This window comes from Leguminivora glycinivorella, chromosome 4 (assembly GCF_023078275.1).
Source record: "Leguminivora glycinivorella isolate SPB_JAAS2020 chromosome 4, LegGlyc_1.1, whole genome shotgun sequence".
NCBI classification, from domain to species: Eukaryota; Metazoa; Arthropoda; class Insecta; order Lepidoptera; family Tortricidae; genus Leguminivora; species Leguminivora glycinivorella.
In genome coordinates, this window is record NC_062974.1 from 7,536,016 (window position 1) to 7,558,231 (window position 22,216).

At 37.6% G+C, this 22,216-nt stretch overlaps 2 protein-coding genes across 2 annotated transcripts in view; both read right to left on the reverse strand.

The window, feature by feature from the left end:
* LOC125225172 (Down syndrome cell adhesion molecule-like protein Dscam2) overlaps positions 1 to 21,023 on the reverse strand; it is a 249,772-nt gene extending 228,749 nt beyond the window's left edge. The window contains exon 1 of the mRNA XM_048128749.1: positions 20,950 to 21,023. The gene's annotated coding sequence lies outside the window, so the exon portion shown is untranslated. The remainder of the gene's footprint in view (positions 1 to 20,949) is intronic.
* On the reverse strand, positions 14,596 to 18,447 carry LOC125225609. The gene is made up of 2 exons (XM_048129396.1): positions 17,488 to 18,447; positions 14,596 to 14,712 (listed from the first exon to the last, which is right to left on the reverse strand). Exons 1-2 carry the CDS (start codon positions 18,263 to 18,265, stop codon positions 14,699 to 14,701), a joined length of 792 nt encoding a protein of 263 aa, XP_047985353.1. The 5' UTR covers positions 18,266 to 18,447; the 3' UTR covers positions 14,596 to 14,698.
* Positions 21,024 to 22,216: the final 1,193 nt, after the last annotated feature.

Sequence of the window (22,216 nt, forward strand, 5' to 3'; positions counted from 1 at the left end):
TTACCATGGTGATCATGGGTGATAATTCGATGGGAAATCGAAAAATTACATCTATGGTGTGAATAAATATCATTAAGACATGTTTCAGACTATTAGTAATATCTGTTTGCTTCTTGAGAATAACGATTCAATCTTGATATGCTTATATATTATGGTGCATGTGACATGACGGGTGATGGTCACATGTAGTCATATGTAGAGTCATATGTAGAGTCATATGTAGAGTCATATGTAGAGTCATATGTAGAGTCATATGTAGAGTCATATGTAGAGTCATATGTAGAGTCATATGTAGAGTCAGTCATATGTAGAGTCAGTCATATGTAGAGTCAGTCATATGTAGAGTCAGTCATATGTAGAGTCAGTCATATGTAGAGTCAGTCATATGTAGAGTCAGTCATATGTAGAGTCAGTCATATGTAGAGTCAGTCATATGTAGGTCATAGAGTCATATGTACGCGTAAACTCGAGTATTTTGGCCCCAGTATAAAATAATGACTTGAGCCAGGGTATTCCACAATGAATCGTATCTTGTGGAATATGGTTGACGCACGCGGATGGACGTGCGGGATTTAGAGCGCGTGGATGAACGTGCGAGATTTAAAGCGCGTGGATGAACGTGCGAGATTCAAAGCGCGTGGATATACGTGCATAACATTTAAGCACGTTGATGAACGTGAAAGACTTTCATTTCAACCTTTATAAATACATGAAACATTAATACAAAATACAAAATACAAAATCATTTATTCAGCAAATAGGCCACGGGGGCACTTTTACATGTCAACATTACAGAGTATTCATTAAAGTTAAACAAATGAAATTAATAGAAATATTAACTAAAAATATTAATCATAAGCAAAGTAGCTATACACTGATATAGAATTAGAGATGTATAAAGTCTCTAAATGTCATATTATTACTAACTATAATCAATACATAAAGAAAGTGCAAACAGATACAAAGATAAAAGAAATCTATAATACTTCAATAGTTGTAAAAGACTGAATATTACAAGTAAAAATATTATACTTAATCAAATAATCCATGGAGATGTATAGCGTCTCCAAGAGTAAAATTTTATAAAATTAAAATATTTAAAAGTAAAAACCTTTGTCAAATAATACAAAAAAAAATAAAAAATACAGAAAATGAACAGCTAAATTACACATTTCAAGAGATGTACAAGTCTCTAGTTGTCAATCATTAAAGAACAAATCAAGTTTACAAATAAGGGCCAATCAAGGTTACAAATTAAGTTTAAAAATATAATCAAAATCTCAGAGATGTATAAGGTCTCTAAGTGTCCAAAAAACTAACATTAACTTAATCAAACGACAACAAGGTCATTAAAGTAAGGAGGAGTCTATTTTAAAATAAAATATAATCAAAATCTCAGAGATGTATAAAGTCTCTAAGTGTCCAAAAGCTAAAATTAACTAAATTAAACGACAACGTGATGGTCTCTAGTGTCATCCTTAAGACATTACTTACTTAAGTTTAATTCTTACAAGAACCGAATGTAGTGTCTCGCAATCCGCTCAAAAGTAAAGTTAAATAATCTAACAAAACATGTGGCCCAGGTAAGCTTGAACAGACCAGTCTCCACAAACAGCACCCGTTCACGAGTATGACGCGTATCTCAGCCATCGCCTCCCTCAACCTCCATTCGGGAAGGTGGCGACCCGATCAACACGCCACCGTAAGCAAAGACTTTTAAGCGAGCATGACATGTTCAAGCTAACAGCAAATTGACAAAATAAAACCGCCTTCAAAAATAAGCGCGTTACAAAACACGAAGAAACTAAAAAGCCAAAAATAATAAACCTTTCAATTCAGATTTCTTATCGTATTGCAATAAGCTAAACATCCAAATTATAAACAAATCAATTATTTTTGTAGTCGGTACCAGACCTGTTCGTCGCCTTGCTATTGCCTGTTTGCCCCACCCAACCATACACAGGCTGGTACCGACTCCAAAAATAACTGAAAACATTCAGTCGAATTGAGAACCTCCTCCTTTTTTGAAGTCGGTTAAAAAGAAAAATCGACACAGTGAAACACGACATTAAGCTTGTAGGTGACATTAAAGAGGGCAACAATGCCTAGTATAGCTATACATAACTAATTACATGCTCAACGTGACTTAGAGATGTAAAGGTCTCTAAGGGTCAGTGTACTATCATACTTTAAATAAATTTTATATAACTACGCTATATAATGAAAACAAAATTCTTAGAGGTGTATAAGGTCTCTAAGCGTCCTACTAACATAACTAATGATACAATACAATCACATGAGAAAAATTACGCTGTGTCATTTTTACTGGATACTAGTACGGTTGTATTACAAACTTCTGCTACCATAATCAAGCTACTGGCTTAAAGGCATTTTTATCATTTATAAAATCATTTACCGTATAGTAAGCTTTACCTAGCAAACAGCGCTTAACATGTGACTTAAATTTGCCGAGTGGCAAGTTCACTACATCAATGGGGATTTTGTTATAAAAACGTGTACAGTTCCCAACGAAAGACGTACTAACCTTACGGAGACGGTGGAAGGGCACGGCAAGTTTATGTTTGTTTCTAGTGTTATAGTTATGGATATCACTGTTAAGCTTGTATTCATGGATGTTTTTCCTAGCATACATAATATTCTCAAGTATGTACTGAGAGGCAACGGTAAGAATGTTCACCTCTTTGAATTTCTCTCTTAGGGAAGCTCGAGCGCCCAGTCCATATATGGAACGTACAGCTCGCTTTTGCAGCACAAATATCGTCTGAATATCTGCGGCTTTACCCCATAACAGAATTCCATACGACATAACACTATGGAAGTAACCAAAGTATACCAGCCTGGCCGTCTCTACGTTTGTTAGCTGTCTGATTCTCCTTACTGCGTAGGCAGCTGAACTAAGTTTGTTAGCTAAAGTAGCAATATGTGCGTGCCATTGCAGTTTTGAGTCTAAAGTGACTCCCAGGAAAACAGTTTGGTCTTCAAACTCCAGCGTATCACCTTTTATTTGGATTTTGCTGTTATTTATCTGCTTGACGTTAGGTAACGCAAACTTGATGCATTTGGTTTTCTTGGCGTTCAAAAGTAGATTGTTTGCCGTAAACCAGTTAACTATAGTTGATAGGGCATCATTAATACTGTCGAAGCTATTTTCCTTCCTGTCCACTTTGAATATAAGAGAAGTGTCATCCGCAAATAACACTATATCATGTCTGCCTTTAACAAGAGTGGGTAGGTCATTAATATATACTAAAAAGAGGAAGGGACCAAGAATTGAACCTTGAGGCACTCCGAGGGCTACCGGGGACCCCGCCGAATGAGTTCCATTAATAACTACTCTCTAATATAAAAGTAACTACTCTCTAATATAAAAGTACAACATAAATGACTGTGCCTTAATATCAGAATGTATATTATTTGCGACTTTTGATTGGATAAAGCAGTACAGCAATAATTACATATTTATCTTTTGGCTACTTGTAATACGTGTATCCAGTTCTTTACATGTTTTATAGTCTTAGGTGATCAAGAATAAAGTAACAAAAAAAGAGACTTTATTGATAACATATAAAACTTAATACCTAGCAGGTTTAGCTCGTAAAATATTAAAAGTGAAGTACTTAAACTTTGTATCGGTTATGAAGAGACCTATTAGATTTAAAATAAAATCGTTACTAACGACTAGTTTCCCTTTCATAGATAAAAGAAATAAATTGAAAATGTGCAATTTGAAATCTAGAGAGCAAACATTAATAATCTTTTGTCTTTAAATTCGCGATAGCTCTTCATGAAAAGAAAATATATACTTGCTTTATGTGTGAATAGATCTTTTGATAATTAAATGAATTGCTTACCACTTGCGGCTTGTAATCAGCGCGAATAAAGATACGTCGGATATCGTATTTGGTTTTTCATACGACACGGTATATATAAAAAAAAGAGATTATGTATATAATGTCTGACGGGTGTCGCTATTGTTGACCTGTAACCTAAATAGTATATGTACAAAGAGTTTTTCTATTTCGGCATACTATTGCATCAATCTTAGCTAGTACCTAAAATAATAATAATAATAACAGGATAAAAATAATAATAATAAGGACCTACACCGTAGTCGTGTACTTGCGATTAGTCTTAAATGGTTGCGTAATATAATATGTTTACGTTACAAATGGTAAATATTAACTAGGCGCGATATTTTATTGACAGGTCATTTGAGTATTTAAAGATTCTGTAAATGTGTATGATATATACATCTGAAAAATCTTGAATATACTCAGTATATATAAACAGTAGATATATTAATAGGCGATGACAATAATTTAATTAATCATAACGACTATCGATACATTATGACTTATTGAATTGATTACCGAACCATAATCGTTTTACCATAATTTCGAAGACAGTCGAAATTATGTTCCTAAAGAAAGTGTTGCAAGTTTCAGATCAAGGACCGAGGAGCGTCCAGGTGAAAGGGCCAGGGTCTGGTATTCGTTTACCACCCAGGAGTGCCCAGGTGAGAGGGTCGGGGTGTAGATTCACTTCCGACCCAGGAGTGCCCAGGTGAGAGGGTCAGGGTAAAGATACCTCTGTTTCGATCGTCCACCGTGGGTCCTCATACGCTGGCATGGTATGCGAGCTTGCGTCTGGCGGCGCAATGTCCGGCGTCCGTGATGAGCAGCATCGGCAGCACTATCCAGGCTGACAGAGCTTGGGTGGCCCATGATGCTGTTGCAGCGGACGGGTACATCATGTTGCCGAAGCCCGTGGCGGCACGGGAATTTCATTCAATCGTGTGATAAGGTGGTGATGTCATAAAACCGTGTAAATATGTTCTTTTTGCTTGTTTCGCGAGTGAAGTGTGAAATGAAGTGTTGCATTGTTTACTTAAATATGTTTATAACTTGTGAAATTAATTTAATTATCATAATTTAATTAGATGTAATGAATTCAATTGGATGTAATGAATTTAATTAGATGTAATTAATTTAATTAATTTAATTGTATCGAAGTTAATGTTATTCATATATTTATTTTTCACGGGCCTATATTTCTTGATAAGATTTATGGAAATATTTAAAAATCCATTTTATAGCATATCGTAATTATGTGGTAAAGGTATCGGTATGAAGTGAAGTGATGTTTTGTATTTCTATTGTTTAAGAATTATTTCAAATGCATATTATACTACACTTTTATAATCTTTCTTGTATAAACTGATATTGTCTTTCTTTTGAATTATTTCACATTAAGTTTTGGCGAAGGGTCTCGCCTCGAACAGGATGGCCGAGCTGTTAGAGTAATTATTTATTAATGCCTTATTTTGATTTATCTTACTGTCATTTATGATGAAAGTATTAAAGAATATCAATTGACTTGGAATGTTATAAAAATGGCGGACAAGCAGTGACGGTGGCCAGTTCGAGTACAGACGAGTAGTAGTGAAGAAGTCTTGAATTATTTATTGTAAATTGGTTGTTAATATGTTTGTTATAAGTGAATAAAGTAAATGTGATGGTACAAGTAATAGTTTTCATCATCAACCTGGTAATATCCCCAACAAACATGAGGCATTTAATCACGAGGGTATATCAATACATAATGTTATGCGACTTTTTAATGCACCCGGTTTAAACGTACACTGTTTTGAAAAAATCTCTACCTACGCATTAAAATAATGAATAACACTCGAATGATATGATTAATATGTGAAGAAATCAATAACTATGGTATCATATGCGCGCTTACACGCTAATTTTAATAATCTAAGTGGTCAACTTTGTTTTGAGTTTTATAACAACTTTTAATTTCGCATAAAACTTAATAATACTAAATAATTTGTACAACCACAATCTCTTAATACTCTTTCATATATTGTTAGCCATTCTTCTACAAGAAATGTAACAACATTAATGTTCATGTTAACAAGCCTCATATAATAGTTATAAATAACTGAAATAAGGATAATTTATCGACATGGTCTCATAAACCTAAGTACCCATTACTTTCCTATGATTCCATTCTACTTCAAGCAAATATAGCCGTTATAAGTAAGTAAATAGGAAGTTATCTGCTCGTTTGAGGAGTATCGTAGGCCACAATAAAATAATAATGAGGTTAGAGGCTTGTTTGGAAAACACTCGGAGAAGTTCGACGAGTGACGAAGTTTGCCGAGATCGGTGTTAAGTGTTAACACAGTTAAGGGTGCAACTTTTATTTTCTTATTACAATTAGAGTTGTCACTGTGTTATGAATACTTTTTTCTACTCGTCAACTTTAATTTGTCAATTAGGACAACACAGACTAAACTATAAGTGCTAAACTGAAATAGATACCATACACTAAAGAAAAAGCGATCAAGCCCACTGGTGGCGAAGCCGGGAATCGAACCCGGGTCTCCAGCTAACGTATAAGTGCTAACTTTTCAGTGTTGGATGGATACTCTATGGCAGTTCCGAATCAACTATAATATCTCATTATAGTTGACTTTAGTTAAAACTGTAATAATTTCAAAAATAGAACTTCATACAATTTCTATACTAATTTGCGATACCTGGCAAATTTTTCTGCATCTGAAACACATTTTTTTTATCTGTCGCGTTATCGGCCAGTCAGAGACGTTTATTACAAACAATTGGTTGCTAGGTAATTCGATGTTGATACAACGGCGAACGACGCTACTAACATTCATTTTGACTTGAATGATGATATTTCCGTCAATTGATGATGAAGATGATAACTCGTAGAAAAAGTATTGTATACAATAGTGATATAATTAAGCTTTTCACTCTCGTACCGTACTATTAGGCCACTCAGCAAGCTTCGTGGCCTGAACATGGTACTCGACTGAAAAGCTTTGTATTATATCACGATTGTATAAAATACTATTATACACTCACGCATGTTTCCCAGAGGGGTAGGCAGAGATCACGGATTTCCATTTGCTACGGCCCTGACAAACTTTCGCTCCACGCACTTTCACAATCATAACGTTCCTGAACACTTATTTATGTGTTATGAATTACCTACTAATAAGTGGATTAAAATTCTCAACAATGAAAATAGTTATAAAAGGAACCGCATTTGACCCTCTTATTTTGTTCCCCGTGTCTATCCTCAACTTTGAATAGGTACTCACTGTGAGGGATAATGGCCCTCAAATGAGTAGGTACCTACCTAAATTGAAATATATAATAACATTATTTTGATATTATAAAATGTAGTATAGTATGTATGTATGTATTATGACGTGTAAAATTATAGTTTTATCAATAAATATTGAATTGAATTGAATTGAATTGAATATGTAGTGTAGTGTAGTATGCATAGTGTTGTGTTCCTGTCGGTGAGTAAGGCTGCCAGAGCTCAACGAGGGTGCGGTGTGCTGATGACGGGCGGACTTACGGAACTAACTTGTTCCGTTTATTGTCCTTTGAGTCGTCGGCAACCCGAACCCTCCTTAGAACCTGTACACTCCTTTTTGCTGTGTACTTAACACAGCAAAAGGGAATGTACAAGTTTCTAATGGGGTGGCAACGCGCATGTGACACTGTTTGAGTTGCAGGCGTCCATAGGTTACGGTGACCGCTTTACATCAGGCGGGCCGTATACTTGTTTGCCACCGACGTAGTATAAAAAAAAAATGTAGGTGTGTACAATTTATACAGTCGTAGATGTACGTAAGCCACTACACGTACTCATTAGAAGGAAGGACAAAATAATACCTATACTTGGACCTACCAAGACGCCGCATTTGTGTTTTAAAATCTATTATTATTTTTTACTGACACGCACACATTACTGTCATAAATATTTTTTGTTACTATGCACATATCTTGAATTTCTTGAAATATTGTTATTAAACTGACATACATATTATTATTTTTGACATTCGAATCGGCCCCTTGATGTCACGCATAGCAAAAACATCATTAATCACTATGATTAAGTATAGTTCCTATACGGTTAAAATAACATATTGTATATCTTTTTCTAGTTCATAAATAAACGGTATAATTTATCACTAATTTAAATACTTAAGTAAAATGAATAAATAAGTATTCGTTTCACTACATCATTCAAATTTCAAAAGTTACCTTAATTATTAGTAATTATACCTACTAGTATTTTATTTACTACTTAAATACTTATTTTAGCTTTCTTATCATGGAAAAACAGTGTTCCGGACCTTCGGGACACAAGCGCGGAACTGAAACCAACACGTATTACAATTTACACCTAATCTTTTTTGTCACTTCTATGAACTGTAAGGTAGGATGAATGAAGAGGCAGCACCCACCAGGATGTAAGGACTATTTGAAACCTGAAAATAATCTAAAATAAGTTGGGCTTTTGGGTAAAAGCAATGGAACACAATGGGCTATGGCACAGAATACATATTAGTACAAGTACAGAAAGCCCACTCCAACAGCCCATCTAAAGAAATAACGACTCGCGCTACGATACTATTAAGTTGAAATTCCGACCGCGCAACGCTAAATGCCTACAATTATATTGACGTAGAAGCGCGCTCTCTTTCTATCGCGTAAATCGTACCTTTTCTGACGATATAGGGTAGTCTCCTTTTAAAAAATAATATAATCTTAATATTTCAATAACACCAACCCAGTACTTATTTTATTACCTACCTACGTTGATATAGGTACCTACCTACTTATTTTGGTAACCCAACTAGTATATATTATACGTGTATTATACTTACCTAGAAGTATTAAACCTATTTAGTATAATCATATAATGATAAGTAATGTGTAATTGGATGTTTGGATGTAAACCTATAATAATAATTTCAATTTAAAAACAGTTCTTACCTTATATCGTCCTTAGGGAGCTTAAATAAAGTTAAATTTGGTTCGCAATCCGTGTTAAGACAGCTAAACACTGCACAATATTTCTTTGGCCTTTTTTTGTTCATTGTTATCAGATTATTAATACTCGTATCAATTCTGTGACAGCGGTCGAATCAGTACGTAGGTACGCGACGAACACCTCTCGCGCGTGCGTCACCGCTCGCCCGTGAGGCCCTACTGAATGCCACCTGCAAGGGGTGCTTACGATTAGATACCTACACGCGCGAGTGGGACAGGCCTGGCTATGGGAAGTATGGGATATATGGGACTTTCATTATAATTTACTCCTGCCGTACTGATCTGCCAACTAGCCAACCAAATAAAACTCTAACACCCTGTTTATGCTCCGATCCTAGATTCCAAATAAGTGCCAACGCTAGTAACTTGCATTAATGTGACTTGTATATCAGATACAGTTTGACGCGCACGAAGACATATCGCTGCGATAAAGCCCGGTCACTTGACAGGCGAGCTTGGCTCGCCTCCACGTTAGAACCAGTTGAACTAAAACTCCGTTGAAGTTTATTAACATTTACTTGCATATATTTACAAAAAAAAAATTAAAAATAATGTTAATTAATCGCGTTCGACCTGTATGTGACTTTAAATATGTGTACAAAGCGCGAGAACTTAAAGTGTTATATTTACTTGCATGGCTGTCTTTATTAAAGTAACAATATCTGGGCGACCGAGCTTCGCTCGGTTCTATTTTAATATATCACGTCTTTAGATAAAAAAAAAAACTTATAAATACAAAAACAAAAAAAAGACAAAAAACAAAAACTTAATTTCTGGCCGGGATTCGAAACCCTGACACCTACGATCTATCTGCGTACATTAGACCGACCTCGTGCGACTGAGCTACGCGGAATCGATGCGCGCGCGGCGAAATTAAGGACCATATTTTACGTTTACAAATGCGAAAGAAAAACTCAAGAAAACTCGAAAATTCGCGTTTTCCGGGATCTAAGGCTACGCTAGATCGATTTTTCACCCCCGAAAACCCCCACAAAACAAATTTCAGCGAAATCGTTAGAGCGGTTTCCGAGATCGTCGGTATATATAAATAAATAAATAAATAAATAAATAAATAAATAAATAAATATACAAGAATTGCTCGTTTAATAGTATAAGATACGTCAGTGACTAATAATTACGTTATGCTCTGCATAGTGGCAACACTGCATATTAATGCAGGCATTTATTAAAACCGATAATAACGAGATATTACAATTTTTTTGCGTGTATCAGCTAATCACAATTATTGAAATTGAGTGTCACGATTTAAAATATTCTCTTGTTCGCAATATTTAACTTACCCATGTTGCAATATGTAGGTACATATTATTAAAGCTCGAAACTGAAGCAAAGATGTTTGCGTAAACAAAAAGCAATTACGGGGGCATCTTTGCTTTGCAGGCCGTGTAAAGCATTTGTTACATCATTTGGAATTTTCTGGACGCACCTTACGGTCCAGCCACGACATTGGTCTAAGCGCGGCAGCGGCGAGCGGCAGCCATACGTGCGAATGAAAAGTCCCATCGCTGTGTCTCGCTTCAATGTATGCCGCCGCTCGCCGCTGTCGCGCTTAGACCAATGTCGTGGCTGAGCCGTTAACGTTGATTAGTTAGTTTGAACGGTGGGTACGTGGAACCCGAACAAAGTAAACAGTGTGTACGTTAGGTAGAGTTGACTATCTTCTCGAAAGATTACAAATTACAAGTATACCTTAACAATGCCATATATACATACAATCACGCTTGTAGCCCATTAAGGGGTAGGCAGAGAACATGAACTACTCAAGTTTCAGGGCCACTCTTGGCAAAAAGGGGTTGAAAGACAACGACATTGCAGTGCCTCTCGCCTAGGCCACAATTTAAACCATATCCCACAGTCGACTTCTACGACACCCACGATAATTATATCATAGTCATTATAGGTACTAGTATATTATGTTCACCACAAGCTCCTCTGTCAGTTGTTTAGTTCATGGTAGATGTAGCATCAAATGGTATAAAATCATAACCATACATTATGATATCGTGGAAATATCGCCTGATCGCAGCACGAGCGAAATTTCGGCCTTCATTTAAATTTAACGCCAATAATATTTACATACGATCTCTCTACCGTGTTTGTTTCTGAAAAACACTTCATATTTCATGCAAATAAATGTTCCTAATTTGCGAGTTTTGAAACAACTTCGCCGTATTAATCATAAGAAGAAAAGAATGGAAATTTTGACTTAAATACCTACGGGTATCTGCAGGCAGTCGAGTTAAAATGTACCTGAATATTATCAATGTTTGTTTCAATTCAGTTTTTTAAAGATGTAAAATGTGTGAAATATGTGTCAATAAGGAGAAGACATCATTTAAAATTTAGCGGCATAAATAACCTGAACTAGTATTTCATTACAATACTCTTTTTTATGTACGACTGAGGCTTGAACTTTGAACCCAAAATTTTAGTAATACACACACGTCCGAAAGGTTGAATGGTTATCAAGAATCCGAATACGAAGGCTGTAGAGACCCTCAAATGGGACTGACGATTGATTGGTCGCTGATCTATTGAAACTTGCCAGACCTTATTATTACAATGAGGGGCGACAGGTATTTGAAAAATATCTTTTAAGATGTGAGTAGAATGCCACTGCTATAATTATGATACCTAACCTCTCTCAAAAACACCATTCCTGGCGATGAAATGTCACATTCATATCGTATCTTGATCTAAATATTTAGCGTATTATTCAAATCGGGTGGACGGCCTATTATTTCAGAGATATTTCAGGAAGATTTTAATATAATTATCGACGACAAAAATAACGACTTCTAATAGCTTTTATTTCAGTGTCATATTTTTAATCAGTAGAGTGACCTTTCACCCAAAAATAACACATACATTTTTAAGCGTATATTGATTACGTAGAGTAGTAATTTGTTTAAAATGTTTTGTACCTATACATATCGCTGAGTAAGATACAATTGAATATATTTTTATTATTTAGTTTTTCTTTTTTCAATACATGAATGATGCATTAAATTTTTCCACAAGTAAAATACTTGGTGGTAAGGTGAATAGGAATTTCTCCGAACTGTTTCAGGACGAGAAATCTGCATCAAGCTCTCATCAAACAAATTATGGCGATAGACTAACCTTGTACTAGTACTTAGAAAAGGGACAAGAAAGGCCGATCTTGGGAAAAAGGTCAAGGAAGAAGAAGAAGACTAATGTAAGGACTGTATCGATAAGTATAAGGACAAAACAAACCTCGTCTAAATGTTGACGTGTGCATAATTTTATATTATTATGTTCCGAGAGTATGATCTGAAGGTATTGGTAAGCACTATTTGATATAAGAAGGCCTAATTTTATTTTTATTTTAGAGACTTTATGGTACTTTCATTAAGGTCTAGCAAATAAATTTCGGACAACCCCTATCTGGCTTAATTTGAGAATATTTCAATGACTGTTTGTACGATTTCAACAAACAAAGGTTAATATGCTGCCAAAATATATTCTTTAAGAGTCCTCTTCATGGTTTTTCAATTGGGTACTTGCAGAATAAATGCGGTGAATTTATATAATTAAAAAAAACGCTATTTTGAGCAACGTTCCGGATTGTCGTGGCTAGACTATGTCCAGATATTCTGCTTTGTGGATCATATGTCGTTGAGGTTCACACAGTACAATTTTTTTTCGCAATCGTATCGTTTTTTACGCACTTTGTGAATTTTCTAGTAGCATTTGTCCGGAATCGTAATTGTTACTCGGGAGGATTAAGTCAATACTGTCTAAACCACTTGCTTTACGTCGAGTTTCTAGGACAAAATGTGAACCTTATTATGTGCCTTATGTCTTGTTTTAAGAAAAAAATATAATAGCAAATAAATACGGCTACTCAAAGTTGTCCTCATACTTAACGATACAGTCTTTAGTACCTAATAACGCTCTAAAATTTTCGAAACTACCCTGTTCACGAAATCATCCCAAATATCCCAGCATACCCACACCTTACCTAATAATATTGTAAATTGAATTTGCCTAAAGCTTTCGTGCTTCTTTTAGGTATAGCGTTGGGAATTGAGGACGCGAAGCGATTTGTCTTCATTCGCGTGGAGTCGGGTTTGCTACGGACTTATTTACATACTTTGAAGTTCATGAAAGTAACTAATCGAATTAGGTATCTACATTTCACGGTTTTTATTCAGAGAATATTGGATATTTTCTGACTCGAAAATCTCTTGTTAAGACGAGGCAATGGGTAAGTTAGGTATTAATGCTGGTGATCCATTTAAGAGCATAACCGGTATCGAATAGCGGTTACGAATACCACTTCCTTTTTTTAAAATAAACACCATGAAAATTAAAGGTACTATAGAAGGTAATGTATAAGCCGTAGGATTTATCTTCGGCAATTATGTTACATAGTGTATAACAAGATCATACCATCCCATACATTAAAATGTGACCGCCTAAGACCGCGCTTACACTCCACCACACATAGATGGCGCCACGAAAAAAATGTCATGTAGCTTTCGATTATACTTGTAGATGGCGTTAAGTGTCACTTGTGACATAGAAATACGGCTCGGAATTGACACTTAATGCCAATCTACAAATAATCGGTGGCAACAAGGCATTTTTTGTGGCGCCATCTATGTGTGGTGGAGTGTAAGCGCGTTCGTAGGCGGTCGCATTTTAATGTATGGGATGGTATGATCTTGTTATATTTAATTTATGGTATTATGCAGGCTGAATTTATAATGGGTCTCTGCCAGTAGCTACCAGATTCCGTGCTACTACACGAAAACTGTCTTAACCTCTCGTGTGCAGATCTGCTCCATATGGTAACAACTTTAAGTAATATAAAACCGCCTTCAAAAAAAGCGTGTTACAAAACACGGAGAAACTAAAAAGCCAAAAATAATAAACCTTCGAATTCAGATTTCTTATCGGATTGCAATAATCTAAACATCCAAATTATAAACAAATCAATTATTTTTGTAGTCGGTATGGGTCGGGAAGGCACACGAGTGAAACGACAGGTAGCCATTAGCGAACTGCTTTATTATATTGGTAACAGGGTGGGCGCAGCCACCGCGCGTACTTATCTATACCTATGCATGCATATACAACAATCCCTTCCCCATAGTTCCTTACTCTAACCTAAAACTAACACGTCCTTATTATTCTAAAAATATTGTTTATAATCAAAACGCGGTCGAGCACGTCTGAGTCTCGTGGACGAGTCCGCGGTCCCGGGAGGCGCGTTGTCCGGCGCCGCGCGGTCGGCGGCGAGCGCCGGCGCAGGCACGGTAGCCGGGCTTGCCGCAGCTACTGACTCCTTCTCTGTAGGCGTCGTATCTTCCTCCTCCACCGTCAGTTCCTCTTCGATATTGAGGCCTGTAGGCTGGTGAGACGGGGATTGCCTGGTCATTGCCTCTGATTCATCGGCTGAAATGTCGGGCGGTGCCATTGATGGTAAGGCGGCCTGTGGGCCGGAATCAAAAATGGGAGGTAAGTCAGGAGGTGATAACTCGCTGTCTCCAGCCGGTGTTTGACTGGACTCGGGATGACTCACGGCTGTCGGTGTGACTTGGCCCTTATATTTAATAATTTGATTTATGTGTCTTTTCACTATTTTGTTTGTTTTGTTGTCCTTTATGAGATAAAGCACACGACCTACTTTTTTGATTATAGTCCCTTGGATCCAAGTGAAACGATTTTTATTTATAAAGTTTTTATATAAAACTGGCTCGTTCGTAATAAATGAACATCTGTTTACTCCACCGTAATATTTAATCTGCGAGCACTGTTTATTGTGAACAAAAGAGTCAGATGTGGTGAGCGGAGTTGATGATGATGACTTTTCTGATGTAACACGTAACAAATCTAATCGTGATCTCAATTGTCTACCAAATACCAGCTGTGCTGGTGATTTCCCTGTAGTAGTGTGTTTTGAATTCCTGTAGTGAAATAGGTATTTTAACAATTGGTTATTCACACTTTTACCTTTCGCGTTTGACATAAGTGCGGCTTTTAGGCCCTTTTTAATCACCTTAATATATGCCTCCGCGAATCCGTTACTGGATGGATGATAAACCGGTGATGTTAGATGTTGTATGCCATTTAAAACACAAAATTCTTCAAAGTATTGACTTACAAAAGAAGTGCCGTTATCACTGACTACTGTACAAGGGATACCGTACCTAGACATGAATTCGTACAGTTTATCAACTACATTGATTGATGACGAATTGCTTTTCATATCATAGCATTCTACCCATTTACTGTAAGCGTCGACTATGACTAAGTACCAATGTTCATTAATAGGGCCCAAAAAGTCCATGTGTATTCTTTGAAATACATGTGCTGGAATTTTCCATGGTGCAAGTGGGACGCGCGGGGAGTTGGCCGCAACCGAGTGCAAACCTCGCAGGCCCCGATCAGGTTCTCGATGGCGGCATCGATGCCTGGGAACCACAGCCGCGAACGCGCCTCCGCTTTACTCTTAACGATACCTAAATGTGCGTCGTGTAACTCTGCCAGCACCTGACTTTGTAGGCTCAAAGGAATAACGACCTTATGGCCTCTCATTAAGACACCATTTTCAACCGATAGCTGAAATCTACATTGATGGTAAGCCTGAATATCGTTATCACTAGTTTTGCGCGGCCAGCCGTTCTGCACGAAGTAAACAACTTTTTTTAGAGTCGCATCATTATGCGTCTCCTGCTTTAACCGATCTAAAGTAATAGGCAAACAACTGCCCTCTAATACGAAGTTTACATATGTAGCATTGTCAGCCTCCGCGACCCCGCGCGGGCGGCTGGCTCATCCGGTAATGACGCGCGAGATAAGAAATCGGCGCAATTATTGGCACTACGTACATATTCTATTACGTAATTATATGCAGATAAGAATATTGCATATCTTTGCAGTCTGTTTGCTGTTATCTCTGGTATTCCTCGATGCGGTCCGAATATAGATAACAATGGTTGGTGATCGGTGCGTAAAATGAATGGTTCCGCACGTGCATATAAATATTGATGATATTTTTTTATTCCGAATATCAAACTTGTTGCTTCCTTTTGTATTTGCGCGTATTTTTTTTCTGCGGCATTTAACGTCCGGGAAGCAAAAGAAATGGGGCGTTCAGATCCGTCTGGCTCAATTTGGGATAAAACTGCGCCAAGACCTTGGGGAGACGCATCACAAGTGAGAATAAGTTTAGCGTCCGGATTATAATGTGCAAGGACTTGATCTGACGCTAACTTTTTCTTAATTTCCGTAAAAGCCTTTTCGTGTTCTGGTTTCCACTCCCACCTTACATCTTTTTTAAAAGATCGTAAAGTGGACTCAAGATGGTAGAAGCTCGGGGCACAAAGTTCCTATAATAATTGATCAACCCTAGAAATGATTGAAGTTGATTTATGTTTTTAGGGACAGGTGCCTCGACTATAGCTTTGACCTTGGTTTTAGATTTGCTTATACCATCTTTGTTAATAACGTGGCCTAGATACGTTATTTCATTCTGGAAAAAAGAACACTTTTCCTTCTGAAGCGTCAGCCCCGCGTCTCTGAACCGCTGCAGCACCTGGTGCAGGCGCGCCACGTGCTCCTCCCTACTCCGGCCCGTGATGAGCACGTCATCCAGGAAGCATAATACTCCCTCTAAATCGGCAAGAATATTATTTAGGGCGCGTTGAAAAACCGCTGGGGCGCTAGAGAGCCCAAAAATTAAGCGGCGATATTTAAATAACCCCCGATTGGTGTTGATACACGTGATATTATCGGGGTCGTCGATTTCAAATTGATTATACGCCATGGACATATCTAGCTTCGTGAACTGTACCCCCCGTGTAATTTCGAAAAAGTTCTTCAATGGTAGGCAGGGGATATTTCTCAATCAGTAATTGTTTGTTTATTGTTTGAGAATAATCGGCACAGATCCTAACTGATCCGTCGCGTTTGAGCACTGGTACAATAGGCGACGCGTAATCTGAATATTCAATTTGCTCAAGAATACCTAAACTTTGTAACCGTTTAATTTCACTATCGACTTTGTCCTTTAAGGCAAATGCCACGGGGCGGGCTTTGAAAAAAACTGGTTTAGCGTCCTCCTTAAGTTTTAATTTTATTTTATATGTTTTGAAACGACCTAGTTTATTCGAAAATAGTTCTGGATAACGCGACATCAAGTCTATCGCCTCGTCAGTTTCAGACTTTGTTTTTGTACAATAGAGAATAGGCGTGAGCTCCAACTTAAATTTGGAAATGAAATTTCTCCCAAGGATGACCGGACCCCCTTTAGGTATGACGTGTACATCAAGAATAAAAGTCTTGCCCATGTACGTGACCGGTAATTGTATAAATCCCGTACTTGGTATCGGAGTTTTATTATAACCGGTAAACCTCTTGTTACTAGGGGATAATGGCACTTCCTTAAACAAAGACTCGTAAGTTTTTTGTGAAATGGCGGTAATCGGGGAGCCGGTGTCTATCTCACATTCTATCGATAACCCGTTAATAATTACTGTTTCTAACATTGGTTCACCCTTCACCGAACGGATATTAAAAAACTTACCATCATCATCTTCGCTCACCTCCTCCGACTCAACGTATTTGAGGTTACACATCTTACGTAAATGACCCTTTTTTTTACACCTTTTGCACTTGTAATTTACGTAACGACAGTTTTCAGCTTTATGACTACTTAGACCGCACACAGAACACTTATTCCCGCGACCCGCCGTAGTTTCGCCGATTTTTAACACGCTCTCAGCGCCGGGCACCGCCGCCGTCGCGGCGGCCGCCAAGGTCGCGCTGGCTGCGGCGCGCGCGCACCGCACACTTTCAGCGATGTCTATTGCTTTCGCTAGGGTGAGTTCGCCGAGCTCCTTCGAAAACAATTTTTCACGCTCTTTTCCAGACTGCATGCCCATGATGAATCTGTCCAAAAGCGCCTCCTCAATGTTCTTGAACTGGCAATACGCCGCGAGCCCGCGCAGCCGCGCGGCCCACTGCGCCGAAGTTTCGCCTACCTTCTGCGTAGCCGAATGGAAGTGATAACGCTCCGCGAAGACGCAGCGCTTCGGAGTAAAATGCGCATCCAACAACTCCACCACTTCACTATAACTTTTAGTTTCAAGAACATCAGGCAGTGCAAGATTACTTGCTAATTGATAGGTACTTTCCGTAAGCGCACTTAACAAGATGGCGCGCCTTCTCACACCCGCTTTGTCGCTTGCTTGATCGATGTTGTTTGCGATGAACCACTGTTCTAGCCTATTTTTGTACGTAAGCCATTCTTGCTGTTGATGATTAAAACTTGAAAACAAGCCAACCGAGTTTGAAGTTGCCATGATACACGGTACACGGCGTTTAACACGTGAGGTAATTATCGAAACGTCGCCACTGATAGATATATGGGTCGGGAAGGCACACGAGTGAAACGACAGGTAGCCATTAGCGAACTGCTTTATTATATTGGTAACAGGGTGGGCGCAGCCACCGCGCGTACTTATCTATACCTATGCATGCATATACAACAAGACCTGTTCGTCGCCTTGCTATTTCCTGTTTGCCCCACCCAACCATACGCAGCAGGCTGGCCCCGACTCCAAAAATAATTGATTTGTTTATAATTTGGATGTTTAGATTATTGCAATCCAATAAGAAATCTGAATTCGAAGGTTTATTATTTTTGGCTTTTTAGTTTCTCCGTGTTTTGTAACACGCTTTTTTTGAAGGCGGTTTTATTTTTTTGTTAAAAAGTTTATTTATTTGTTGATTTTTAGTGGTTCCTAGTGATATTATATGTATCAGTCCGAATATATGTACAGTAGTGAAAGAATTGTCCTTTAACTCCTAACCGTTGAGGAGTTGACCTTCCATCATCAGCTCAGCCACATAAAATTATTACCACCAGGCGCAAATACTGGTGTACCTTTGAAAAATACACAAAAAACATTACATGTGCCTATAACATTTGAAGGGTTCCCTCGTTTTCTCCAAGATCCCATCATCAGTCCCCGACTTGGTGCCAATGGGACCATCTCGGAGTTATACCCGTTCGATCAAAAAAAAAAATTTGAAAATCGGTCCACGACTCTCGGAGATGTAACATACATACAAAAAAAAAAATAATAATAAAAAAAAAAAACAAAAAAAAACATTCAGTCGAATTGAGAACCTCCTCCTTTTTTGAAGTCGGTTAAAAATAGTATGTTACAGATTTTGGAAAAAAGAAAAATACAAGTTGTGAGAAAAGGTCTCACGATTTTGTATGCCAATCGATCCAATTTTTTTCTTTTATTTTATTAATTCCGATAAGAAAAGTCAGAAATCGACAAAAACTTTTCCTTTACGATTTGTATCAAAAATAAAACTTGTTTTTCATATGCATTACCTACTAAGTATATATTAATAGGGTTTATGAAAATCATTTTTTGATATTGTTAATATTTTAGGAAATAAGAGCTCCAAAGGAAAAAAGAATGTGTGTCGCCCCCTCCTCCTCCTCTTTTGAACCGTAAGTTTCAAAATATGTGAAAAATCACAAAAGTACCTCTAGAACTATAAAGACTTTCTAGGAAAATTATTTTCAACTTGATAGGTTGAACAGTTTTTGAAATAAATACGGAAAACTACGGAACCCTACACTGAGCGTGGCCCGACACGCTCTTGGCCGGTTATTGTCTCTACCATGATTTTTTTATTTTACATTTAGAATAGGTGAGTTACCTACTCGATATCGTGTCAGGGAAAATGTCATTCATTGTATGTAGCAAGTTAACATCGCCTACAACGAATATTTAAACCAGCCCCTCTAGCACAACTTGCCTTGTCGCGCGCGAGTTCATACTTGAAGTCGCGCTTGATGTATGGACTCGCGCGCGACAAGGCAAGTTGTGCTAAAGGGTTGCATACAATTTCCGTGACGTCGAGTAACGTCTTCTAAAATGTCAAAAACTCCTGATAAAAGCTCTGTTATATCGCAAATAGATATCACATCTGACGTTCAGCATTGCGCCCCGATATTAGCAATCAAAATTATGCCATTAGCCTGCGGATCCAATTAATATCGGTCCCAGGCCGGTTAGTCGACAAGTGACCTATTTCAAAGGATGTACAGATTCGGCCAATTACATATACGGTTAACTGGTCCGTTTATATATCTTTCTATTCTAAAGAGGCCTAATTGTTAACCTATAATATTACTTTACACCAAAATAAAAATACCCAGATGGCGGTACTTTACCGCTCTAGGGCGCAAAGGTACACGTGCGAAGAGGTTATTAGAAATAAGTGGCGAGAAATTAAAACACGATCAAGGGAAGTCCCCTTTTCCGCATTTGTATCAAAATAAATGACTGACGCAAATAAAAAATGTTTGCATTTTCTAGGAAAAAGAAAGATCTTATTAAACTTTAGCCTTCATTAAGCTTAGGGATATGATATTGATATCTTCCTATTGCGGCACTTCAAACCTGTATTCTATTTTCAACGAATCTGCCATACTTATACAAATTTCGTTTGCCTTATAAGTAAGAGTGGTCATTTTTTTAACGTCAGCCTCAATAATTAATTTATTTTGCATAATTCGATACCTAGCAAACTCCAATTACTATTCGGCTGCCACAAGATGAAAGTTATGTAATTATATTAGATTTATCTATTTGATATTAATAATAACAAAGTGAATTATCACCTAACAGACACACATTTGCATTTTTATATTTCGTAATAAACAATCCTCAATATCCACGCAAAATTATAAACCTACATACGTAGACAGACGACATATATACTTCATTCACAGCGTACATTTCTCTAAAATCTCCAAGAAATTCCGAATGCGATTGGGTTAGTCCACGTGTTACTCTGACAACTACTTACTCAGCTTATCGCTAGTGCAATGCAAGCTGACACGTGCATTCAGCCGATGTCATAATAATCGATAGCGACAGCTGACGCACACAACAAACAAGCACCGCACTCCAGAGGGCCTTAACCCTACAGCTACCGCATAATCTTAATTACGTACCCGGTTTTTTCACCGTTCTCGGGTAGTTACAGTTTGCGAGACGGGTCGTGACGACCGCGCGCGATGGCGACGCGAGGCTGACTAAATCAGAATCTGTGCCTCTCCAGGTCAGGTCAGGTGTTCGGGTGTGTTCACCAAGGGATAATAAATTGTATGAATGTTTAAAGAGGGTCTTGTGATTTTGGAGGAACGGTTAGTTTCATTGGGTTTGATTGGTTTAGAAGGTCAATGTTTTGTGATGTGCTGGTGAATTGTACTGCGCGCAAAACCAAACTGATATCTGGGATCAGGAATAATACATATGCTCGTAAGGTCGTAATATGCTACCTACTCGCTAGTTTAGTAAACGAATAAATTAACCTGTACAAGTCCTTTATATTCTTTGTTGTTAAAATGAAGTTAGCCTTATTTTAAAACAACGAATATTTAAGTGAAGTAGGTAACTAATGAAACGTAACAGTAGTAATATTAAGATGTTAAATCTATCTTCTGACTAGTTCGAGCATTAATAAACGCCAAATATTTTTTGAAACGTTAATTTTAATCCTCAGCTTCAGTTCTGGTCTTTTCAGCTTCAATAGTTATTATGATGATAGGAGATCGTTTTTTACAATTAGTAGGTAACCACATTACGTAAGAACTACGAACAACATCTCACACGTATTGTAGCTTCTTAAAAAAAACTCTAGGAATAATATGAGTAGGTACCGTAAAATAAGTAAAATATTTTATACAAAGTTTTAAACTCTTTTGAAACGAGTATAACTACCTACTGATTTTCAACAAAGTTATGCTGTTTTGAACATTATTAATATTTTCTAAACAGTCACTCCTTATTTATTGACAATCACAGCAAAACGAGTTTCTTTACTCTTCAGCCGAAAAACAAACAACTATACCCCAAAAGCCACTCAATGTAAACAAGGCCTTACCCAGCATCCCTCTCACACAGACACATACTCACGCACACATCGAAAAGCCCGCATCCTTTCTTGATTTGTTACATTTGCTAGTGTGTGACAAGTGCCCGTGTACGTGTACTGACGTCGGCGTTTATTTGTATTAGTTCCCTGAAAATGGCTGCCGCTTCTGACGCGCATGCGCGAAGCCTTCAAAGCGTAGCGCACCAAAGTTATCGAAATGGCATCTTTGTGTTTACCGTCTTAAGGTTGTGTATAGATTTGAGAAGGGTACATGTGTTTGTGGTTCAAGATGCGGCGCGCTTTTGAAGTTGGCGCTTGAGGAAGGTAAAGGACTCTCGGTGCCT